Below are 21,502 nucleotides of genomic sequence, written 5' to 3'. Positions count from 1 at the left end.
TTGCCTCTGTTTCCTTATCTTTAAAATGATCTGGAGAAGGAAATGGCAAACCAATCCAGTATCTTGCCAAGAAAATCCCAAATGAGGTCATAAGAGTCAAACACAAGTGAACAACAACAAAATACTTGTTTAGTTATTTCACTGAAAAAAATAGGTTAAAGTTAGTACACCAACTATCCATTTCTTCAGGTTATCCCAAACAAGGTTTATTTCTATCACACCCTAACTATAAATCAAAAGTGAGCATTAAAAAACCCTAAAAAATAAAGGTGAGGTATGTACAGCATGCAGCCATCAGATGGTTTTTATTAGCTTAAAAGAATGACTTCAGTTAAATTTCAACACATTGAAAAAATTTGGAACAAAACATTTGATTTTTAAAACAGGCAAATTTTGAATTATGGCAGTCAGAATTCTCCTTCAGGATTCTGGAAGTCCCCACTACAAAACTTATTTATAGCAGCTCCTGAGAGATTAGTTCTAAATTCCCTAGGTCATGGTCTTTAGAACATGTTATACATAATAAGGGTGCTTTAGAGTCCTAGGTTCTTGCTAATTTTATTAAAATCTGAAAATTGACATCAGTCACTGTCTAAATCTATTAACATCAGGTAACAGGAACCATGAAAACCCTTTAGAACAGATTTGAGAAGTTAAAACAGAATCCCTGGAGCTAGGGCCTGGTGCTGGCCAGAAATGAGTACTGCTTCACCAGGTCCATTCTTGAAACAAAATGTAAACAGATCAAAGACCCTTACTCTACACTCTCTTCTCACTCTCCCTTTGCTTTTCACCATCTGACTCCCTTCCCCTTAACTTTTACTTTATTATATAAATAGATTTTTTTCATCCTTGAAGGCTTTAAAAAAATATTTTTCTTGGCACTGATTTTATGGGTAGTGGTTCTTCTAATCCAGATCAGAACCTCTATATACTTTCCCATTTTTTGCCATTCTCATTGATGGTTTTACAAAAATCCTCCATAAAGAATCTCCCTGGTATACTGGAGGTCCTCTTCTACCTCTTTTCAGTCGGCTGTATTAAATTCTTTCCTCATGATTGATCCATCTCCTTTTCCAGTGATAAAAACTGTCAATAAGATCTTGTATGTGGGGCAAAAGTCATCAGAAGCATGTCCCAGTATATTAACATCCACTATTCATCTTTTTATTTCCCATTAGATTTTTTAAAATTTTTATGAGATAATAATTCTTAGATATGACATTTATATAGTGCTTTTAGGTTAACAAAATGCATTATATATATATATATATATATATATATATTATCTCATTAATCTTCACATTAACTCAATGAAGTAAATATAATAGGTATTACTATCCTAAGAAGAAGAAAGAAGAAAAAGAAAGAAGAAGAAGAAGAAGAGAGGGAAGGGAAGGGAAGGAAAGAAAGAAAGAAAGAAAGAAAGAAAGAAAGAAAGAAAGAAAGAAAGAAAGAAAGAAAGAAAGAAAGAAAGAAAGAAAGAAGAGGAGGAGGAGGAAGAGTTTGTAGATTAAGGAAACTGAAGCTCAGTGAGATTAAATAGTTGGCCTATGATCACATGGGTAATAAGCATCAGAGGGAGGATTTGAATCCATGTCTCCTTAATTCCAAGTCCAAGACTACACTACCCCATGCCCCTCCAATGAAGAGAATAATATTCTAAGTTTTGCAATCACATATCATCCCTAGGAAAAATATCAGTGTTAAGCAAATGACCCTTTGCAGTAGCAGAAACTTTGTAAGCAGTAAACAGTTTTCCCAAATATAACCCAACTGTCTCCTACCACCCATTTTTGACCTAACCATACCTCTGCAGCACTTAAACAAGTGTAATCTTCCTTGAGAAAGCTAAAAGAAATATATATATATATATATATATATATATATATAACTACTTAGTGTTTTATGATTATTAAACACTTTATACATTTTTTCCAGTTTGATCCTTATCTGACGAACAATCAGATACTGTTGAACAATTAATATACCCACTTTAAAAATTAGTAAATTGAAGCTTAAGAGTCTGATTTGCCTGAGGTAACAGCAAATAATTAATAGTCATGTCAGACTCTTCATGACCCTGCCTGGGGTTTTCCTGGCAAAGATGCTGGAATGGTTTACGTGATTTTTGATTCCAGCTCTCTTTCCACTATACTACAAAAATACAAATTTATGACTTTCTAATTGTCTCCCTCTGAAACACTTTTCATTTTAGTTCCTTATTGGCTGTATTAAATATTTAGAGGTTCTGTGACTAAGCAAGCAAAAGGCTGCTGACTCTGGCAAAGAATTCCATTTCCGTATTCCTCTGACCTCTGTTTTCCTAATTCTGCAGAACCATGCCCATGTGACTATCATTTGATATGCATATAATCTAAGAAATAAGCAAATAAGTAGATCAGGGTCAAAAGTAAAATTGTGATGTTCCCACATCTGAGTGAGGGGAGGTAGGAGGGGAGAGTTCCATCCCTCCTCCCCTCCCCCTCTCCCCTCAGTCTCCTTCCCCTTCCCTCCCCCTCCTTCTCCTCATGATGTTTTGGGGCTAGAAGGGGACCTTCCATGTTTTCTAGTGTTGGTTCAAGACTCTCATTTTACACATGAGACAGGCCAGTATCAAGAACATTAATTTCTCAATGGCTAGGTCTATCACTTACCAGCTTTTTTATTTAACCAAGTCAGATGATTAGGTCAGACTTTCTTCAAGATCTCTGCTAATTCCATCCTTCTTTGATGTTCAGACTAGACCTTGAGAAAGGAACACTTGAGTTCAAAGTGGACCCCAGACACTTACTAGATGTATGTCACAGGTACAGGTCATTTTAGCCTGTTTGTCTCAGTTTCCTCATCTGTAAAAATAAGCTGGAGAAGAAAAAAAAAACAAAACACTTCATTATCTTTGCCAAGAATACCCCAAATAGGGCCACAAAGATTTGGATACAACTGAAAGACATTTCTCAGTCTCAGTTTCTTCATATGTAAAAAAATGAAGACTTTGTACTAGGCAGATGATGTATAAGATCCCTTCCTGCTCTTACATTCTTTAAATCTAAGTAAACAAAATTGTGAAACTTGAATTAGAAATTTAAAGAAAAGATTAGAAGCAGGACAAAACTCAGGTCTTCTTAATCGCACTCCAATCCTGCTTCCCAATGTAGTACCATTCTGTGATTTTTCCATTGTGCTTAAGTCATACAAATTCCTACCAAATAAATCTTGTCCATAGCCTAAAGGTGCCATAAGCACAAATTTTAGCAATAGCATTTGATTAACCAAATTTCCTTGAAGATTTGGCTTGCCAGGAAGTCTGGACACACAAAATCTCTGTGTACTGGAAAGCAATTTAAATTCACCATTCTCTCCCTGTGATCCCATATTTCTCTTTTTTTGTATGACTAGAAAATTGAGGAATTCACTGTGTGTGCCAGAATTCCATGTGGTATAGCAATTTTCTTTGGAAAAAGTACCCAGTACAGTAATTAAGATAAATCAAATTCTCTTAATCTGCACAAATACTTTTATTGTCCTCTGTGGGTTTGGTGTATTTGAAAGGACAAATTTTTTTTCTAAAACATATACTATCTCCTTTAGAGATAAAAGATATAGGTAGTTTGAAGCTGTGTTTATACTGATACATTAAATATCTTTTGGCCCCAAGTAGAAGGTGAAAGAGAGACTTCTTATGAATTGTGAATTTAGCTAAAAGAGACAGGCATGTGGAATAACCATTATGGAGTTTTCATCATTTCTTTGTGAAATTCTGCCTAAGAAGAGTCCTCATTAACCTTCTCAATATTCCTTTTATTATACTCTAGTCAAACCTGGATGAAGGTACCAAAGGATCTTAGGTTTGCCTTTATCATAAATACCAAAAGTTAAGGCTAATTCTTGCCTGGTTTTTAAGGGGGGGGGGATTAAGTTCATTATTCACTATTAATAATGTATTACCATTTTGAAATTTCATTAGACCATAAAGAGAATTAACTTCTTTCATACCACTGCATGGTTGAAATTCATGAGTACTTATGGGAAAGAGGAAGGTGTGCAGTCCTCTAGTTCAGCCATGCTACAGAAGACTATTCGGTTTCCATGTTCTCCTACCAAGGATCTAACTGGATATTGATTAAAGTTCATGTTTTCATATTTTCTTCTCTTCCCTTTTTATCCCTCAAAAGGCAGGTCCTCACTAATGATTGAACCTTCAACAGAGCTATAGCTAGAAACAAAACAATTGTGAAGGGGGGGCGGTAAATGAAAAATATAGTGGTTTAGAAGTGAGGGATGAAGTGATAGCAATATGGGAACAAACGATCTGACCTTGAGTGAATCATGTATCTTTCAATCTCTAACACCAAGTTCAAGTCATTTTGACAGAAGAAATTGAAGCCATCTCTATTTTCCCATACTGGTTGCTCAAGTATACTGGAACCATATAGGTGAGAGAGTGTGGTAGAATTGCATCAAAACTAGGAAGATCTAAGTCAAGTTGTATCTCTGACTCATAGTCACTATATGACTCTAAGCAAGTCACTTGGTCTCTGAGTCTTTAAAACAATACAACTCTTTATAAGTTGCAGACAAGATGCCAATCTACATTTGCAAGAGGGAGTTTACTGTTAGAGAGATCCTTATATCAATGAAATCATAGGTCCAATCCCTATCCCTATAAGTGAAGCCATACTTAGAAATTAATTGACTAGTTTTCTCTCAATATCTTGAAATGACTCTTACCATTCCAATCTATTATTAAAGCAATTGATAGCACAGTAGATTAGAGGTTTGGGCCCAGAAGAGGCAGGACTTCACTTCATACACTTGTTGGCAGTGTGACCCTGGGCAAATCACTTAATCTCTGCTTCAGTTTCTACAAATGTAAAATATAATAGCATTTACATCATAGGGTTGCTATGAGGATCAAATGAGATAATATTTGTAGAAAGTACTTAGCATAGTAACTGGCACATAGTAGTCACTATATATAAATGCTTTCTCTATCTATCCCTCCCTTCCATTATCTCTCTCAACCTTGGTAAATTTATTTCATGTATTCAGAAAGCTCTATGAAAGATTGGAAAACCCATTTTTTTCTTTTGAAGTCAATTGGGAATGGGGGAGGGAGAGAAAAGATACATCCTTTATTATTTATTTATATCATATATAAATTAGAAATGTTTATACTATTTTTAAAACTTTATTAAAATTTAGGGGATTTTAAATATATATGCATATATAATATAAAGATATTCTACTCACTAAAAATTCAAAATTTCAAAACAGGAAACAACTCTATTCAAGAAGCATAATAAACTACCATATATATGTATATATATATATATATATATATATATATATATATATATATATATATATATAGCTGTATTCCAAATTATAATCAGTTAATACATAGGACACCAAGGTAGTTATTGAAAGAAAAGAGAAAGCTGTGTGATCTTGGGCAAGTCACTTAACCACACTGCCTTCTCAAAAAAATAAAAGGAGAAGGGAAGAGAAAGGCAATCAGAAGGAGAAGAGAGGGTGTGAGAAAAAGAGAACAAAGATGGGATTGTTAGATTCTGACTTGAGCAACCCAGAAATCATGGTATCTAATCATAGAGGAACCAACCCTAGTTTCTGCAATGAGAAGAAACATTACTTTCTCACCTCTTCCTCTTCAACACCTGGTTCCTCACAACTTCCAAGTATAGAAATAAACAACACTTTTTCTATAGAGTTCTGATGGTTAAGGGAATGACAATCTAAAACTAACTTTGAAACTTTTCAGATAAGTTTTAACTTATCTCTTTACATGTAACTTAACTCTCAGGAAGTGTCAGTTCCAAAACATGTCAGTTTTCCTTACCTTGTTTTCTTCTGAGAGACTATGGCTACCTCCTTCTATAGTATCTGCTCAGCACAATATAACTTCTACTTGTGATTCTTTTTCTCTAGGAAACTTGCTAAGTCTATAAGGTATTTCCTAGGTCAAAACAACAACTGAGTTTCTAAGTTGAAAAGAAGGTGTGAACTTGTGGGATTTCCCTCTACCAATAAAATCACAGATTCAATCTGCTGTCTTCACCTCCCCCCAACAGAATTCCTGTCCTTTGGCCAAACTGGGCTCTTCCATTATGTGATTTTCTAGGCTCTTGGACATGCAATCTTTTTGCTTTTTTGCTTTTTTAAATTTCTTTCTTGCTTTTAGCATACCTAAAAGTCCCCCTATCCCATCAATCAACCTATATAATACCCAATGCAGTCTTCATTCAGAAATGGATCCATATCTCTAATGTCAACAACTACACTCTATTAAGCTGTCTCTGCTGCTTACTCCTTACTCATGTGACCCTTAAAAATCACTTCACCTCTCTGAGTTAATTTCTTCATTTATAAAAATGAGAGGGTTGGATTAGGCAACTAGCTCTAAGTCTTTTGAAACTATAATTCCGTAAGAGCAAAGGGAAGCAGGATGCCAGTAAGGAGTCAGGGGCAAGTCAGAAACTTTTCTAGTGGATTTGGCAATACCTTCCTTGACTCTATCCTATTGATTATTTTTTCTTGTCATTAATTTTTCATGTAAATTATAAGGTAACTGATGTTAAATAATTATTAGTAATAATAACTAGCACTTATATAGTCTAAGTTTTGCAAAGTGCTTTATATATGCTACCTTATTTAATCTTTAATAGGGTATACAGGGAAGAGATAGAAATCAGAAGGAAAAGGAAGGCTGCTATGAGTCTAGCTAGCAGTGACAGGAAGATGAAAGGAAGAAAGAAGAAAGACATCATCTATCCCTCCCCTATCAACCAACTTCACATTTACTCTTTGCTCTTATCCTGTCTCCTCTATAGTGAATCTAGCTAGACCCATAGCATTCTTCTTTCCCTAATTCTGGCACCCTGATGGAAACACAATCAACTCTCTAGCCACACAGAACTTTGCAGATAAAATTAACTGGGTTGGCAAAATGCTAATCACTAATGTAAATACTTCATAAAATCCATAGAAAATGAATATACTTTGGAAGGTGACAATGAAGTGAGGGCACCTAAGTCCATATCCTGCCTCAAATGGGAGAGGGGAAATGAATGAGCATTTTCATAGAGCCTACATTGTGCTAATTGTTTTACAAATATTCTCACATTTGATCCTCACTGCAATGCTATTATCCTCATTTTATAGTTGAGGAAACTGAGGCAGATAGATGCTAAGTAACTTATCCAGGGTCACCTGGCTTGTAAGTGCCTGAGTTTAGATTTGAACTTGTCTTCCAGTCTCCAATGAGCAAATCTCTTCATCTCCTTCTGCTTTAGTTTCCTCATCTCTAAATAATAGCATCTACCCTACATGGTTGTGATGAAGATCAAATATGATAACAATATATAAAGCACTTTATAAACTCTTAGGTGCTCCATAAATGCTAGATATCATTCATGTTCAATCAATCAGTAACCATTCCAGGGTAGAAAAGGGGAATACAAAGAGAGAATTAAACATTCTCTGCCCTTTATGTTTCATCAAGAGAAAAGGACAGGGACACAGATACAAAGTGCAAAGAGGTGGTAAGTCAACAGAGGCTGAGGAAATAAGGAAAGAACTCGTAGGGGAGGATGGGGTAGAATTGAGCTTTTAAAAAATACTAGAGATTCTGAGAATCAAAGTTCCAAGCATGGGGAGCAACCTGGGCAAAGGCCCCTAGAGAGAAGGTCATAGATAGCAACGCAGATTCAGAGCTAAAAGGGTCCTTGGAAATCAGTGAGTTTAGCTATTTCATTCATTTTACAAATGACGAAACAGGCTCAGAAAAGCAATGATTTTCCAGGGTCACATAGCTAGCAAGTATCTAAGGGAGAATTCAAACTCTGCACAGGTCTTAAATATGCACATATATTATTTTTTATATTTCTATACCTGAAACATATTTTAAATGTCATTAGAGAAGGGGCACTACCATCTGGTTTGTTGCTACACTTGGGACAACTGGCCTCTTCCATCTAAATTGGAGTTAAAATCACATGTGTGTGTGTGTGTGTGTGTGTGTGTGTGTGTGTGTGTGTGTGTGTGTGTGTGTGTGTGTGTGAGAGAGAGAGAGAGAGAGAGAGAGAGAGAGAGAGATTTATCCAATTAAAATGGGAGCTCCCTGAGAGAGGAACTGGCTTACTCTTCTATTTTTATTCCATGGTGCTTTGCATGTGAGGAAAGCTAAGTAGCAAATTGAATAAAGTGCCTGGTCTGAAATCAGGAGATCTTCCTGAGATCAAATCTGGCCTCAGATACTTATGAACTGGGTGATTCTAGGGAAGTCACTTAACCTTGTTTGCCTCAGTTTCCTCATTTGTAAAATGAGCTGGAGAAGGAAATTACAGACCACTTCAGTATCTTTGCCAAGAAATGGAGTCATGAAAAGTTGTATACAACTGAACAAGCTTAATAAGCAAATGCATTATTCATATATATGCATATATATGCATGGCTATATACAAACTGCTCCATCCATTGTACAACATAATAGTATCATGGTGCAAGGTGCTTGTGATCTAATTCCTAATTGGGAAATCAGTTGGGAAAAATGTTCTCTTCCTCTCTGGCTGCCTGCCCCATTGTTCATTGTCTAGGTAGAGAATGAGGCCCTTCAGCATATATCAGACAATAAATGAGAAAAGGTGAATAGAAAATACAGCTGTCAACTAGCTAGCTTGGAAAGGTCAGACTCATGAAATACTGTTTACTAGTTTTTCTCCTTGAGTCCCAGTCTTTTTATATGTACAATGACAAGGTTAGATTTTGATCTCTAAGTTCCCATAGGCTGTGATTCTGAGATATGCATTATCATCCTTTCTAGTTTTATAATCTAATCAGGATGAAATACATGGCCTCCCCTTATCTACAATTTTGGGTACTTCCAGGTTCTCTGCCAAACAGAGTTCAGACTGATGTCTCTGAATTCTGCAGAAGTTAAGGAGAGACATATAATCAGTTCATGAGCATTTAAAATGCATCAACCAAACTGCAAACAGGCCAAGTACAACAGTGCGATGGAGGGAGCACAGAGAGAATTCCAGAAGTCTGATTGACAAGACCCACTCCCTGATTGGACTGACTGAAACTGTGTTTATAACTATTTGAATCAAAGTCCATATGCCTTTGATTAGTATTTTTTTTTCATGTTCACTTCCCTAGAGCAATAATGGAACAGAGACTGGGTATGGGGCTGTCAGCTCTGCTCAGCAAATCTTTAATCCTTAGAAAATTCCTTGGGTCCATGCCAATTATTGCTTAAATAGGTTCTGAGAGGAATATTATGTGTTTGTGTATGTGTGTGTGGGAATTTGTGTGTGGTTTTAATTGGGGGGAGTTGGTTGGAGGGGAGTGTGTAAATGAATATTTTTATATACAAATAATTTATGGCAATGGGTGGTATATAACAAAAGGATCAGTTTAATATACAATCCGTTGTAGTCTTCCTCATATAATGAAATATTCATATTGGTGATTGCCAAATTAAAAATTTTTTAAAAGCCAAGCTATGGATAGATCCCATCAGTGGAACGTATGAACTGAGCTATAACTAACATTTTTGGTGATTGGGACAAGTAGCACATGAGGTGCTATCAAATCAACTTGGGTGGAAGAATTCATTTGAAGGGGTAATTCAGAAGAAATCAATCAAAGACCATAGGACTTATTGCTTTGAGAGGCAGAGCCTGGGTAGGAGCTGTTGCTAGAGGCAAAATCAGAGAGAGATCGACTAGGGAAGACCTCAACTAGGGTTAAGCTCAGATGAAAGTGGGGAGGAACTCTGACATTTGATATCTTATGATTTAATTATTCTTAACTCTATGCTAAATTCAGTTGTTTCTACCTACCAAAGTATGCAAAAATGCTTTCAGGACTCTCTAGGTTTTGGTACCCTGGAGCAAAGCTCCTGCCATTATGGTAATTAGGCTTCTGTATGAGGTTGTATTTCAATGTATATATATTTTTACTAATCAAAAACTGATCCCCTTTCCCCCAAATGGGCAAGAATTCTCTTTGACTATTCTTTGTTTAATTCTTTCTGTAGATCATGACAATTTTCTTAAGGTTTTTTTTTCCCCCATGGTCACACAGCTAGGTTATTATTGTTTCTGAGATCGAATTTGAACTGAGATTCCCCCTGACTCCAGGGCCAGTACTCGATCCACTGCGCCACCTAGCTGTTACAATTTTCTTATTTCTAACATTGTAAAGGGGCAGCTAAGTGGCACTGCAGATAGGGTGGAATTCAGAAGACTCATCTTCTGAACCTGAGCAAGTCATTTAACCCTGTTTGCCTCAGCTCCTCACCTGTAAAATGAGCTGAGTAGCAAATCACTCCAGTAACTCTGCCAAAATCAACTTCCAAAATCCAAATGGGGTCATGAAAAGTTGGAGACAACGGAAGTGATTAAACAAACAAAATATTAATACACAATGAATAAGATTCTCTGCTCTTTATCCTTGGTCCTTTCAGAGACTACATACATTTATCTCTATGCTTAGTCTTATCCAGAGGCCCATTTGTCAGGGATATATTTCTGGGAGATGATCGGCTAGGTGACTTCTAAAGTCCTTTCCAACCTACAATTAGTTCCCTTCACTCATTTGTCCTAGTCATGATTCTGTCGGATAAGCTTTATCCACACCACCACTTGATATGTAGCTGTTGAAGTAATGAATAATGTCAGTAATACCTTAACATGTATGGTGTTTTAAAACTTTCAAATGTGCTGTATAGTTTTATTTGATATTTGCTCAACTTTCCAGTGATTTTTTTTCATTTTTCAATTCATTTTTATTGTCTCTAGATTAAAATGCTACATCCTCAGTTGATATTTAAAGCCCTCCACAATGTGACAACAGTACATTTTATCTCATATTGGGTGCCTTCAAGTACTCTGCATTCTAGCAAAACTGGACTATCAACTCCAAAGTTGATATTGCATCATTTGATTTTACACAAGGAAGGCACTGTGCCCTAGCTACCAATAAATTCCAATACAGAAGTATGCATAAATTCTAATCTCCATTGGTGAAAGATTTCATACTGAGAGTTCCTTTCACAGAGGAAATCAGTTTTAAATTAAAATGAAAAAATAAAACCAAAATTCATAGGTCATATTTTTAACTTTTTTTTGGTTCAAAGTTTGTCAGTCAACTCCAATTACTGCACCAAGCAAAAAAACTGTTTTGGATAGTAAAATGAAATAATAGATCATAGCATTGTTTAGAATACATAACATCTTTTTTTTTTCCAATTTCATTTTTCTTGAGGATTCTTTTTTTGTGGGAGGTGGAGTTTATGCTTACATTTACATTATGACTTTTATCATTGTAGTAATGTTTTTCATGGTTGCATATGGTTATGCCAAGTAACTTGCTTCCTCAATGAGGGGGGGAGTGGAGTGGGAGAAAGGGAGAATTTGAAACTCAAGTTTCTGGAAGTAAATATTAAAACTTGTTTTTGCATGTAATGGGGAGGATTTAAAAATACATTAAAAGAAAAAGAACTTCTAGAAAAGCAGTCTTGTACTGAAAGCACTGGACTTTGGTTTCAGGTCTTGACTCTAAATGCTGGTGGTATGACTTTTGGCAAGTCACTTCATTTTTCGGGGATTCAATTTCCTTATCAGTAAGATGATGAAGGCAGACTAAAAAATTTCTAGGATTCCTTTCTGCTGTAAGATTCCTGAAGGGCCTTAAGTGTTTACTGTGAAAAGATTAGAGTGTTCAAAGTAGGTCCAAGTCTACTGGATACCCAGCGAGGAATAATGGAATAGGACCCAGTTTGATTTTGTTGGTTTTCAAAACTGGGGTCACGTTGGGAGAACTGGAGGTATTTGTACTGTAGTGCTAGAGGTGAAATTCTTGGACCAGTGCAAATTGGATCAGAGCTAAAGCATTTGTCAAAAATGTTTTCACTAATCAAGAATGAAAGTTAGAGGTTCAAAAGGAGATCAAATACTAGATACTATCATACTTCCAACCATAAATAATGCCAACAAACAATCTGGTAAATTATTCCCACTACCAACTGGGCAGCTTCTGACAAACCAAAGTCTTTAGGTTCCGGAGGAACTATGGTCACAAAAATGAATAAAACGGGCGGCTAGGTGGCATAGTGGATAAAGCACCAGCCTTGGAGTCAGGAGTACCTGGGTTCAAATCCGGTCTCAGACACTTAATAATTACCTAGCTGTGTGGCCTTGGGCAAGCCACTTAATCCCATTTGCCTTGCAAAAACCTAAAAAGAAACAAAACAAAAATGAATAAAACATATTTACAAAACAGGTTAAGGTAATCTTACAATACTGACATATTGCCCAGCACAAGCAGAATCATAGTTCTATACATGAGATGTATCTGACTTAGACATGTCACCAAACATTGGATGGATCTACCGACACAGAGTAAAGGAGGTGCAGCTACCAGTTGCAGAGCTTTCACTGAGGTGCTAAATCAAAACTTCTAAGTCTGGCATTAATGTCATGCCTGACATTGGTGCCATGATGATGTGGGAAAGACGTAAAACTAAAAGGTCAAGGTCTCCCATAGTATCCAGAACAGCAACAGAAGTCTTGTTTTTTACACTATCAGGTCACTAAGATGGTTCTGGAAGAGGCAAGGAAGATGTCTTTGCACAACACTATCTTCGCTTTAGTCAACATAATCTACATATCATGTCATCATTCTTTTGATGCCATGATCTTCAATTATGAAAGACAACAATCAGATCAGACTAAGATTCAAGAATATTTATTGTCATTGGTTTTAAAATGAGAACAGGACAATAAGTGATTATTACCTCTTAGTAGTCAAGGAAAGAACATAAACTTTTTTCCTTTCCTGTTCATCCAGTTATCGGTTCGAGGTGACCCCCAGAAACCCTCTTGGTGAAGGTCCAACTAGCAAAACTGTGGATTTCAATACTGAATCAGGTAACCCCATCAGTGACTCCTAGTAATTGAGTCTAGAGAAGGATCCAGTGCTTTGTCTATGCAAAAATTGTCAGAAGGAACCCAGGGTAAGCTCTTTTGGCCAAACTTCTTGGGAAGAAGCAAATGCATAAAAATGAGCTCAGATGAGTTTTTGTATATTTCTTTATCTTTTATTCATTCAGGAAATTTCATTTGTGTCACACTAAATGACATTAAAGAAGAGTTTATGTTCAAATTGCCTGGCCAATCCTGTTATACTGCCAAATCCAGAACAAAATATTCATGCATTATGAAAAAAGGCTACTTGGGTCTAACCAATATTGATACCCAGATTTTGTTAGTTGGTTATTTTCCTGACAGTTATCTGTTAAATTTAAAAGTGATCATATTGTCATGATTGTATAGATCTTGATCTATAGTTTGAAATATAGAACTAAAAAAAGAAATTCAATTAATATTTATAAATAATAAATTAATAATTCAATTAATATTTAATAATGATCAACATTCCTTGAACAATTGTCCCAATGAGTACAGCTTAACATGCTAGTGATTGATATCTGCTCTTTGAACTGAGCTAGAAAATGGATCTGAGGAGCCACAAGCTATAGGGAAATAGCTAAGGGGATGGTAGAAATGAATTTCAACATTTAAGAAAACTTTCCAAAAACAAATTTAATTCAGTGTTTTATTGGAGCATGATATTTCATAAACAATCCTACATAGCAGTTGTGTAATACATCTTTCACAATGTTAGATTATGGAATTTATGTGTGTGGGTGTCTGTTTTGTGTATGTAAAATATCTTACATAGACTAACACAGTATGCAATTTTTCCCCAGCGGATCCAAGAGTGACTGAGCCAATTTCAGGTAGGGATAATGCACCGAGTAAGCGTAAATCAGAATGTTTTTAAAATTAACTTAATAAAACAAAGCAAGAACCTTAACTTTAGTCATATGTCTTCACATCTCCTACTTAAGAGAGTTTAAGAATTCCTGCTAGTCTAAATGTTTATCTAAAATGGATAACAAACTTCAAATCTGTGATGCTCCAAGAACAACCTGGATATTTTGAAATACGTTGGCATCAATGTACCAGACCAATTTGTGTTTTCTCATCCAAATCACTAAATCACTGAAGAATAAATAATTTCCTACTTAAGACTTAGTTTGCTTCAAATAACACTGAATGTACCGAAATGTATCTTGTGTGTTAAGACATCTGTTAGTGTTGCCCTCTATATCTACTACTGCAGAAAACTTGGAATATTAAACCTTATAGTATTATATAATATTGAACATTATTTTAATACTGAATATTCTTTCCAAGATATCTTTATTATTTAATAGAATTCAGGCATGAGTTGGTTTTTCTTTTTAATCATTTGGTTTGCTGGAAAAAGCCAGGTGTCAGTAAGCTGATATTTAAATGTGGTGGCTTTGTAAATTTTTAGGCAACTCTTTAAAAAGTTGGCAAATGTGCCCTTGATCTTTTATCTCACTCCCAGGATACAAAATAGTGGACAAGAAAAGTAAACTTGGTCTTTGGATTTCTTTTATGCAGTAGGAAGAGATGCCATCTGGACCGAAATACCCTTTAAGTCAGACTCCTATTCAGAATGCAAAGGCAAACAGTATGTCAAGAGAACTTGGTATAAGAAGTTTGTGGGTGTGCAGCTATGCAATTCATTGCGATACAAGATTTACCTGAGTGATTCACTCACAGGTAAGGGCAATAAAACACATCTCTCTGAGCTTTGCTCTTACGTTTTCAGAAATTTTCCTCTCAATATAAATGCTTGTTATTAATGACTTACCTTGGATTTTTTTGTTATGGAGTACAAGCATATCTGGGAATTATGCAAAAAAAATAAGTTCCATTAATTAAAATGTCACAAGAATTTCTTGATACTACAGATAAAGGACTTGATTCTACCTTTTGGAATTACAAAAGAACTATTTGAAAAGTACAAACCTAATCCCATCCCTAATAAAAAGTTTTTGTAATATAATTTTTGCCAAAGCCAATTAAAATATTCAGTAAAAAGAAAATTAAACATTAAAACTGTAAAAAAAAATTACCATTTGAGTTAACCACTAACATGGAGGAATGTTGTCTCACCCATTATATTTTCTTGAAAAATATAATATACATGCACATATGAAATACTATTGCCATTTACTCAACTAGAAAGGGCTAATATACTCTAATATAATTATTAGATGAAAGCTATTGAAATGTAACTGCAATGTTACCAACACATTGAAAGAGGCTGTTTTATGTTTAACATGACTGGTAAGATTTTTAATGTATCCATATCACATTATTAAACTGGCTTAAAAAAATTTTTGGAATGGTGTTAACATTCCTGCCATTAGAAGTAGAAACTAGGGGCAGCTAGGTGGTACAGTGGAGTCAAATCCAGCCTCAAATGTTTACTAGCTGGGGTAACCTTGGGCAAGTCACTTAACCCCATTATTCTACAACCTTCCTTACCCCCACAAAAAAATAAAAGTTAAACTAATTGAAAGGAAATAAGCAAATGATTTTACTTCAAGTTTATAGTTAATTCTCACCCAGCCCATTCTAATGACCAGCCAGTTCTTGACTTCACTTATCTCTCCTCTACTAGGTAAGTGTTGCTAATTTTTTTAGGAGTTGATTTCTTGTCTCCAAAGTAATTCACTACAATGTGGATTCTAGCTAGCTGGACTTTGTTAACTAAACACCAGGTGTCAGTAAGCTGATACTAAAACTTGTAAATGTGGTTTTGTAAATTTTTTATGGTAATTCTCTCAACATGCCAGATAAAACCTTTCATGGTAGTTGGATCTATTTCCAAAAAAAATGTCAAAGGCACCATATAAAAACTAGCAACTCAGGGAAAAGATGAAGAAAAAGAATTGGGATAGAAAAAAACAATGCAATTGTAACACTGATTTTTGGAGTCAGGATGTTTGAATTTGAATATTGGCCCTGGATAGCATTAACTCTGTGATCCTGGTCAAGTTGCTTAAACTTCATTTCCAAACATGTGTTTATGTTTGTGTTTTTTCTATCTGTTGTGCAGAAAGTGTTCCAAAAGCACTATATAATAAGCATTTAAAGCCCTAATCATCAACTTTTTGTCAGAGGGGTTGTGTGTGTGTGTCTTGATATGAGTTTTATTAGTTCAATAGACTCCTACATTAGTAATATGTCCAATAAAACATCATTGCCATATATCTTTTTCAATGTCATTTTAATTTTTATATATTCAGGAAAATTTTACAACATTGGAGATCAGAGAGGACATGGAGAAGACCACTGCCAGTTCGTGGATTCCTTTTTAGATGGCCGAACTGGACAGCAACTCAGTTCTGATCAGCTGCCCACCAAAGAAGGTATTTGATTAAATCTCAACTCTTCTAAGATGATTTAATAACCCTCAACAAGTTTCATTATAGTGGATTTAAAAACTGATTAAAAATTGAAGGAGAAATATACAGAACATGTATAACTTTATCTACACAAGGGAAATCATCATAGTATGAAGACAAAATGGGATTGGAAAACCAGGAAAACAAGTTCTATGTCTAGTTGTCAGTATTAATGTTCTGTTTAATCTTGGCCAGTTAACCTGAATCACCATGAACCAACCTGTCATATAATTTATCTGCAAAATGAATATGCTACATTAACTTACATGCCCTCCAATACCCTTTCCAGTTCAAATAGTCTGAAATAAGGTAAAAGGTAATTATAGCTAGGGAAATTTTTTTTTAGTTTGGGTTTTTTTTGCAAGGCAATGGGGTTAAGTGACTTGCCCAAGGCCACACAGCTAGGTAATTATTAAGTGACTGAAGCCACATTTGAACTCAAGGTACTCCTGACTCCAGGGCTGGCGCTCTTTCCACTACGCCACCTAGCCACCCCTGGGAAATTACTTTCTGTGCTCATAGGGATAAAGTTCCTTGGCAAAATTCAAATGAACAAAATATTTATTAAGTATAGAATACCATAAAAGAAGTCTATCAACAAAAAATGGCTAGTTCTATTTCCCTTCCATTTACTGATCCCTTCAGTCATGTTCTCTCATTACCTTTTCCCAATTTAACAACTGAAATCTTGGCTCAACCAGAGCCAAGTGAAATTATAGCATAAAAGATACGGATTTCATTTTAAGAAAATTTAAATTATATATATTCACATTAGCTGATTCTATACAGGATTTATTTAAGCAGCAAACTTCCTTAGTATACTTTTAAATTCTTAAAATATACATGATTTCTCAAAAAAAATCTGTATGTGAACTGAATTATACTTGCATGAGCAAGTATAATTCACTAATTTTTGTTAACACAAATACAGTACATTGCTAAGGCAACAATAGTGGAGTGTCTGAGTGTGTGTGTGTGTGTGTGGAAGGGGAAGGAAGTAAATGAAGATTTATTGAAAAACCATTTTTAATTAATTTTAAATGTCAAATGCTACATAAACTATTTCATTCGTTATGATTATTTTAGGAAAATTCTTACATAAAGCAAATTAATTTTTGTAGAAGTTTAACAGTAAGTTCTTTCAGTAGGAACATACTAAGAGAAACATGTTCGAATGTGTGAATGTATTAACTATCTTTACACAAGTCAAGCAATCCTTCATACTATATGGTAAAAATTTGAAAATATACCCTGAGGGCATTTTCAAGTTAAATACCATTAAATAACTTAAATTCTATGTAGACACTGCACCATAGAAAAATAAGAAAGTGTGGAATAAAACTAAAGTTATACTAAATTTATCAATTTGATTTATTAGGCTACTTTCGAGCAGTACGCCAAGAACCAGTCCAATTTGGAGAAATAGGCGGTCATACACAGATCAACTATGTCCAGTGGTATGAATGTGGAACTACGATACCTGGAAAATGGTAGAGGCTACAGGAGTGGTGAGAGATGCCTTCTTTTCCAACAAGGAAAGAGTTGGAAATGTTATAGTATTTGTCCCACCTTTTGTTTACTATGTATAGAAATTTAAAATGGAATTAATGGCAATATTAACTGTTTATTAATAGGCTGCTTACTATATTTATCAGGTTCTAAAAGTCATTTAAATGAAGTTAAGATATAGGCATTAACAGGAATTTGGGAAGCTGGCTCCCTGCTCATGTTATTTTATGAGATAGTTTGTTATTTATCACAGTGTTGTAATAAATATTTTGAGGCACTTTTAAGGTAAACTTAAAGTATAATATGCAATAATTTTAAATATTCCCTTTTATTACCTGTTTAGTTAACTCTACAAACCTCTATTCTCCCTCCCTTTATAATTAACTTTAACTTATTGGATCAAACTCTTCTTCAATAGAGCTGAAAATACAATTTTCCCAATATTTACATAGTCCTCAGAATAGAAACAGTTGAATAAGCTTTTCTGGAAGAGCTTTGAGTCTAAACACAATTGGCTATTTAGTGGAGATATTTGTCAAGTCTTGAGTGGAACATTAGGCAAGTTTCATTTTTAGCACTTCTGGATCAACTATTTGGTAGATATTGAGTCCTTTTTACCTTAGAGATTTATTTTCTACCAATCAGCCTATGTTATATTGTCTGGATGTATTTTTTTCATCAAACTTAGAATTTTCCACTGTCCCTTGAAATAATTTTGTGTCTTCATTTAATCTATTAATATGGTCATGTCCCTAGCCAAGTTGCAAGCACTGGTTCTGATATTTGAGCACAAAAAAGTAAATGAGCAAGGTCTATAATAATGTACAGGATATTTGCTATATATATTTTGTATAAAAGACATCTATGAATTAATGCAAAGGGGGATATTTGTTGTAATTCTGCTTTTGTAACTCAAAACTGTAAAGAAAATCTGGTTAAATAAAAACTATTCCTGGGGGAAAGGGGGTAAATTCACTGTGCTTAATGTCTTCTATACTGTTGCCTTTATTCCAAAAATGCCTCAATTTCCCCCTTCAATGCTACATACATTGTTTATTTTTCAAACATTAAATAACTCTCCAATAAAGAGATGTAGTTTTTTTAAAAAAAGGTGTTTCTGTACTGTTCACATCATTGAATAACTTTTCACTTTTAAAGTTTAAGTAAATATGGAATTGCATACTTTCAACCCCATAGAACAATTCCATTATCATTTTTTAAGTTGAGAACTAGTTTTCTCTCAAGCTAGTTTGTCTCTCTTTGAGAGAGAATTTAAATTTTAGTTTTTATACACTGATTTTTCCAAGAATCTGAACAATAAAATCACTTCAATACAAGAATTCTCAACTTATTTTTTTTGGTCAGGAAACACTTTGGCTTAGTTTTCTGATGAAACCTATGGATTCCTTTCTCATAATGCTTATAAACGAATAAAACAAAATGAACGGAATTCACAAAGGGAATATAGCAACATACAGTTCTCAAGATATTTTAAAGATAATTCAGAGGGGCAGTGGATAGAGTACTGGCCCTGGAGTCAGGAGAACCTGAGTTCAAATGTGACCTCAGACACTTAATACCTAGCTGTGTAACCTTGGACAACTTAATCCCCATTGCCTTGCAAAAAAAAATTTATAGAGCACTTTTTAAAAAGTTTTAAGACAAAATACATGCAAAAAGGGCATAAAAGAAAATTAATCCTTCTGGCTCTCCCTTTAAAATATTATCCCACTGTCTGGGATTAAGAACAAGACAAGTAATGAATTCAATCATTTTATTAGCCATTCAATATCAATGTTACCATTTTTACATAATATCTAGTTTTTTATCTCAAAGGGATCTAATTTAGTACATCATGTTAAGAGTAAAAACAAGCCAGAGAATATGGCTAAATCTCAACCAACCTAGCATTTTAATATCCTCTGGACAAGGCAAGCTAGAATTCAATCACTTTACACACACTTAAGGTAGTGTTTCAAAATTAAAAAAAAAAAACTAGGAAGCTGATACTATTTTAAGCAGGGGAGAAATGAAGATTTGTTTTGGTCTTTTATTCCAGCAAATTATGCTTTCAATTAACAGCAACAATGATACCATAAAGAATGCTCTGCTTTTCTTTTTCTTTTGGAGCTTCTGAACTTTAATTGAAATTAAAAGTAGTATTGAGTCTGTTGGGATGGAAAGCTAATAGCTGCATTTATCTGTAACATAATAAACAGCTGAATTTCCCTATCGATAACCAGGTCCAGGCTGGGTATAACCCTGAGTAAAGGGAGGACGGTTACGTGCATAAGGGTTAGGCCCACTTGGAGGAGGGGTCGTCATAGTACTTCCAGGAGGTGGAGTATAGCCCGGTCTTGGTTGATAGGCACCTGGTTGACTTTGAGCCATTCCAGGTTGAGAAGCAGGGGTGTAACTGGCAGGCTGAGAAGCTTGGGTGGTGTAATTCTGTGCAGGGTAATTGCTCGCCTGGTACTGCTGAGGAGGCTGAGCAGGAAGTTGTTGAGGCTGTCCAGAAAAGCCAGGAGCAGGGGGCTGGGAAGTTGGTTGCTGAGCATATCCTTGGAACTGCTGAGGAGGTTGGGGTCCAGTCTGCTGACTGTAGCCTGGTGGAAAAGTAAAATAATAACAGCAATATATTTGTATGTGTGCATGTATCTAAGAAACTAAAAATGGTTTACAAGATCTGATTAATAAGATCTGATTAATAACTTTTAATATAAGGGTCAAAAGATCTTTTCAGTCAGGAAAATAAGTCACAGGCATTTGTAACAAAAGCAAGCACAATAGCAAATTACATCTTGCATTACTTCAAAACACTGAATTATCTAATTGTTATGCAGCAAATATACCTACAGAAACAGAAAACTTCATTTTAACTAAAATTTTATTTTGTAAGCTGAAGCCACAGTACTCATTTCTTCAGTTCAATGATTTTATTTTAGAGGGAGACAAGACAAGGACAATAATTGAAATATCATAATATAATTAAGTAGGGAGGCCTACATAATAGCAGTCTAATATGAAAATCATTTTTCCTAGTGGATCTTCTTAGATGTGAACCTGCAGGATATTTGCAAAAAAGAATTGCAAAATTAATAAAAGCATCACAATGCTATCAGATGCATTCTATGATGGCAATGTGGACCTTTTCTGTTGGTCATAAAACTCACATTTTGTGTAATTCTTACAAAATATTAGATGTTTAACATCTGATCCTTTTACCTTTTGAATTTAAAATTGTAATATTTAGCATACGTACACTTAAATACAAGAAAATGCTATCTCCCACTCCCATTAATATATGTATTCATAATTTACTCAATTATGTTCCCATAAGATGTGATTTTTGTTTTGTTCTGTTATTTAAAAGAAAAATCTGCTTCAACTGAAAGTTTTTATCTCTACTATGAAACACACCTGAAGCTACTTGCAATGAAACCTCTCCATTGACTGGAATCCTGTCAGCATTAAATACCAGATACATAAGAAAATTATTAAAATATGCACAGCCCTGAATATAAAATAAGGATCAAAGTATTCATTTGACAAATCCTGAAATCACCTTGAACTTGGGTTCAAAATTTACTCACGAAAGAAACCTTTTGTTGATAT

At 34.8% G+C, this 21,502-nt stretch overlaps 2 protein-coding genes across 18 annotated transcripts in view; one reads left to right on the top strand and one right to left on the bottom strand.

The window, feature by feature from the left end:
* Positions 1 to 20,226, top strand: part of ABI3BP (ABI family member 3 binding protein) — a 278,236-nt gene extending 258,010 nt beyond the window's left edge. For all 11 annotated transcript variants that reach the window (XM_074214347.1, XM_074214345.1, XM_074214338.1 and 8 more), the window contains 5 exons: positions 12,877 to 12,956; positions 13,799 to 13,828; positions 14,523 to 14,684; positions 16,220 to 16,342; positions 17,757 to 20,226. In XM_074214347.1, coding sequence (XP_074070448.1) covers positions 12,877 to 12,956; positions 13,799 to 13,828; positions 14,523 to 14,684; positions 16,220 to 16,342; positions 17,757 to 17,872 — 511 coding nt within the window. In that variant the 3' untranslated portion in view covers positions 17,873 to 20,226. The remainder of the gene's footprint in view (positions 1 to 12,876; positions 12,957 to 13,798; positions 13,829 to 14,522; positions 14,685 to 16,219; positions 16,343 to 17,756) is intronic.
* Positions 19,648 to 21,502, bottom strand: part of TFG (trafficking from ER to golgi regulator) — a 58,198-nt gene continuing 56,343 nt past the window's right edge. For all 7 annotated transcript variants that reach the window (XM_074214350.1, XM_074214349.1, XM_074214351.1 and 4 more), the window contains one exon: positions 19,648 to 20,493. In XM_074214350.1, the coding sequence (XP_074070451.1) occupies positions 20,117 to 20,493 (377 nt within the window). In that variant the 3' untranslated portion in view covers positions 19,648 to 20,116. The remainder of the gene's footprint in view (positions 20,494 to 21,502) is intronic.

Source organism: Macrotis lagotis, chromosome 1 (genome assembly GCF_037893015.1).
Source record: "Macrotis lagotis isolate mMagLag1 chromosome 1, bilby.v1.9.chrom.fasta, whole genome shotgun sequence".
NCBI classification, from domain to species: Eukaryota; Metazoa; Chordata; class Mammalia; order Peramelemorphia; family Peramelidae; genus Macrotis; species Macrotis lagotis.
Note: the sequence above shows the minus strand (reverse complement) of the source record. Positions and strands in the feature narration are given on the sequence as shown.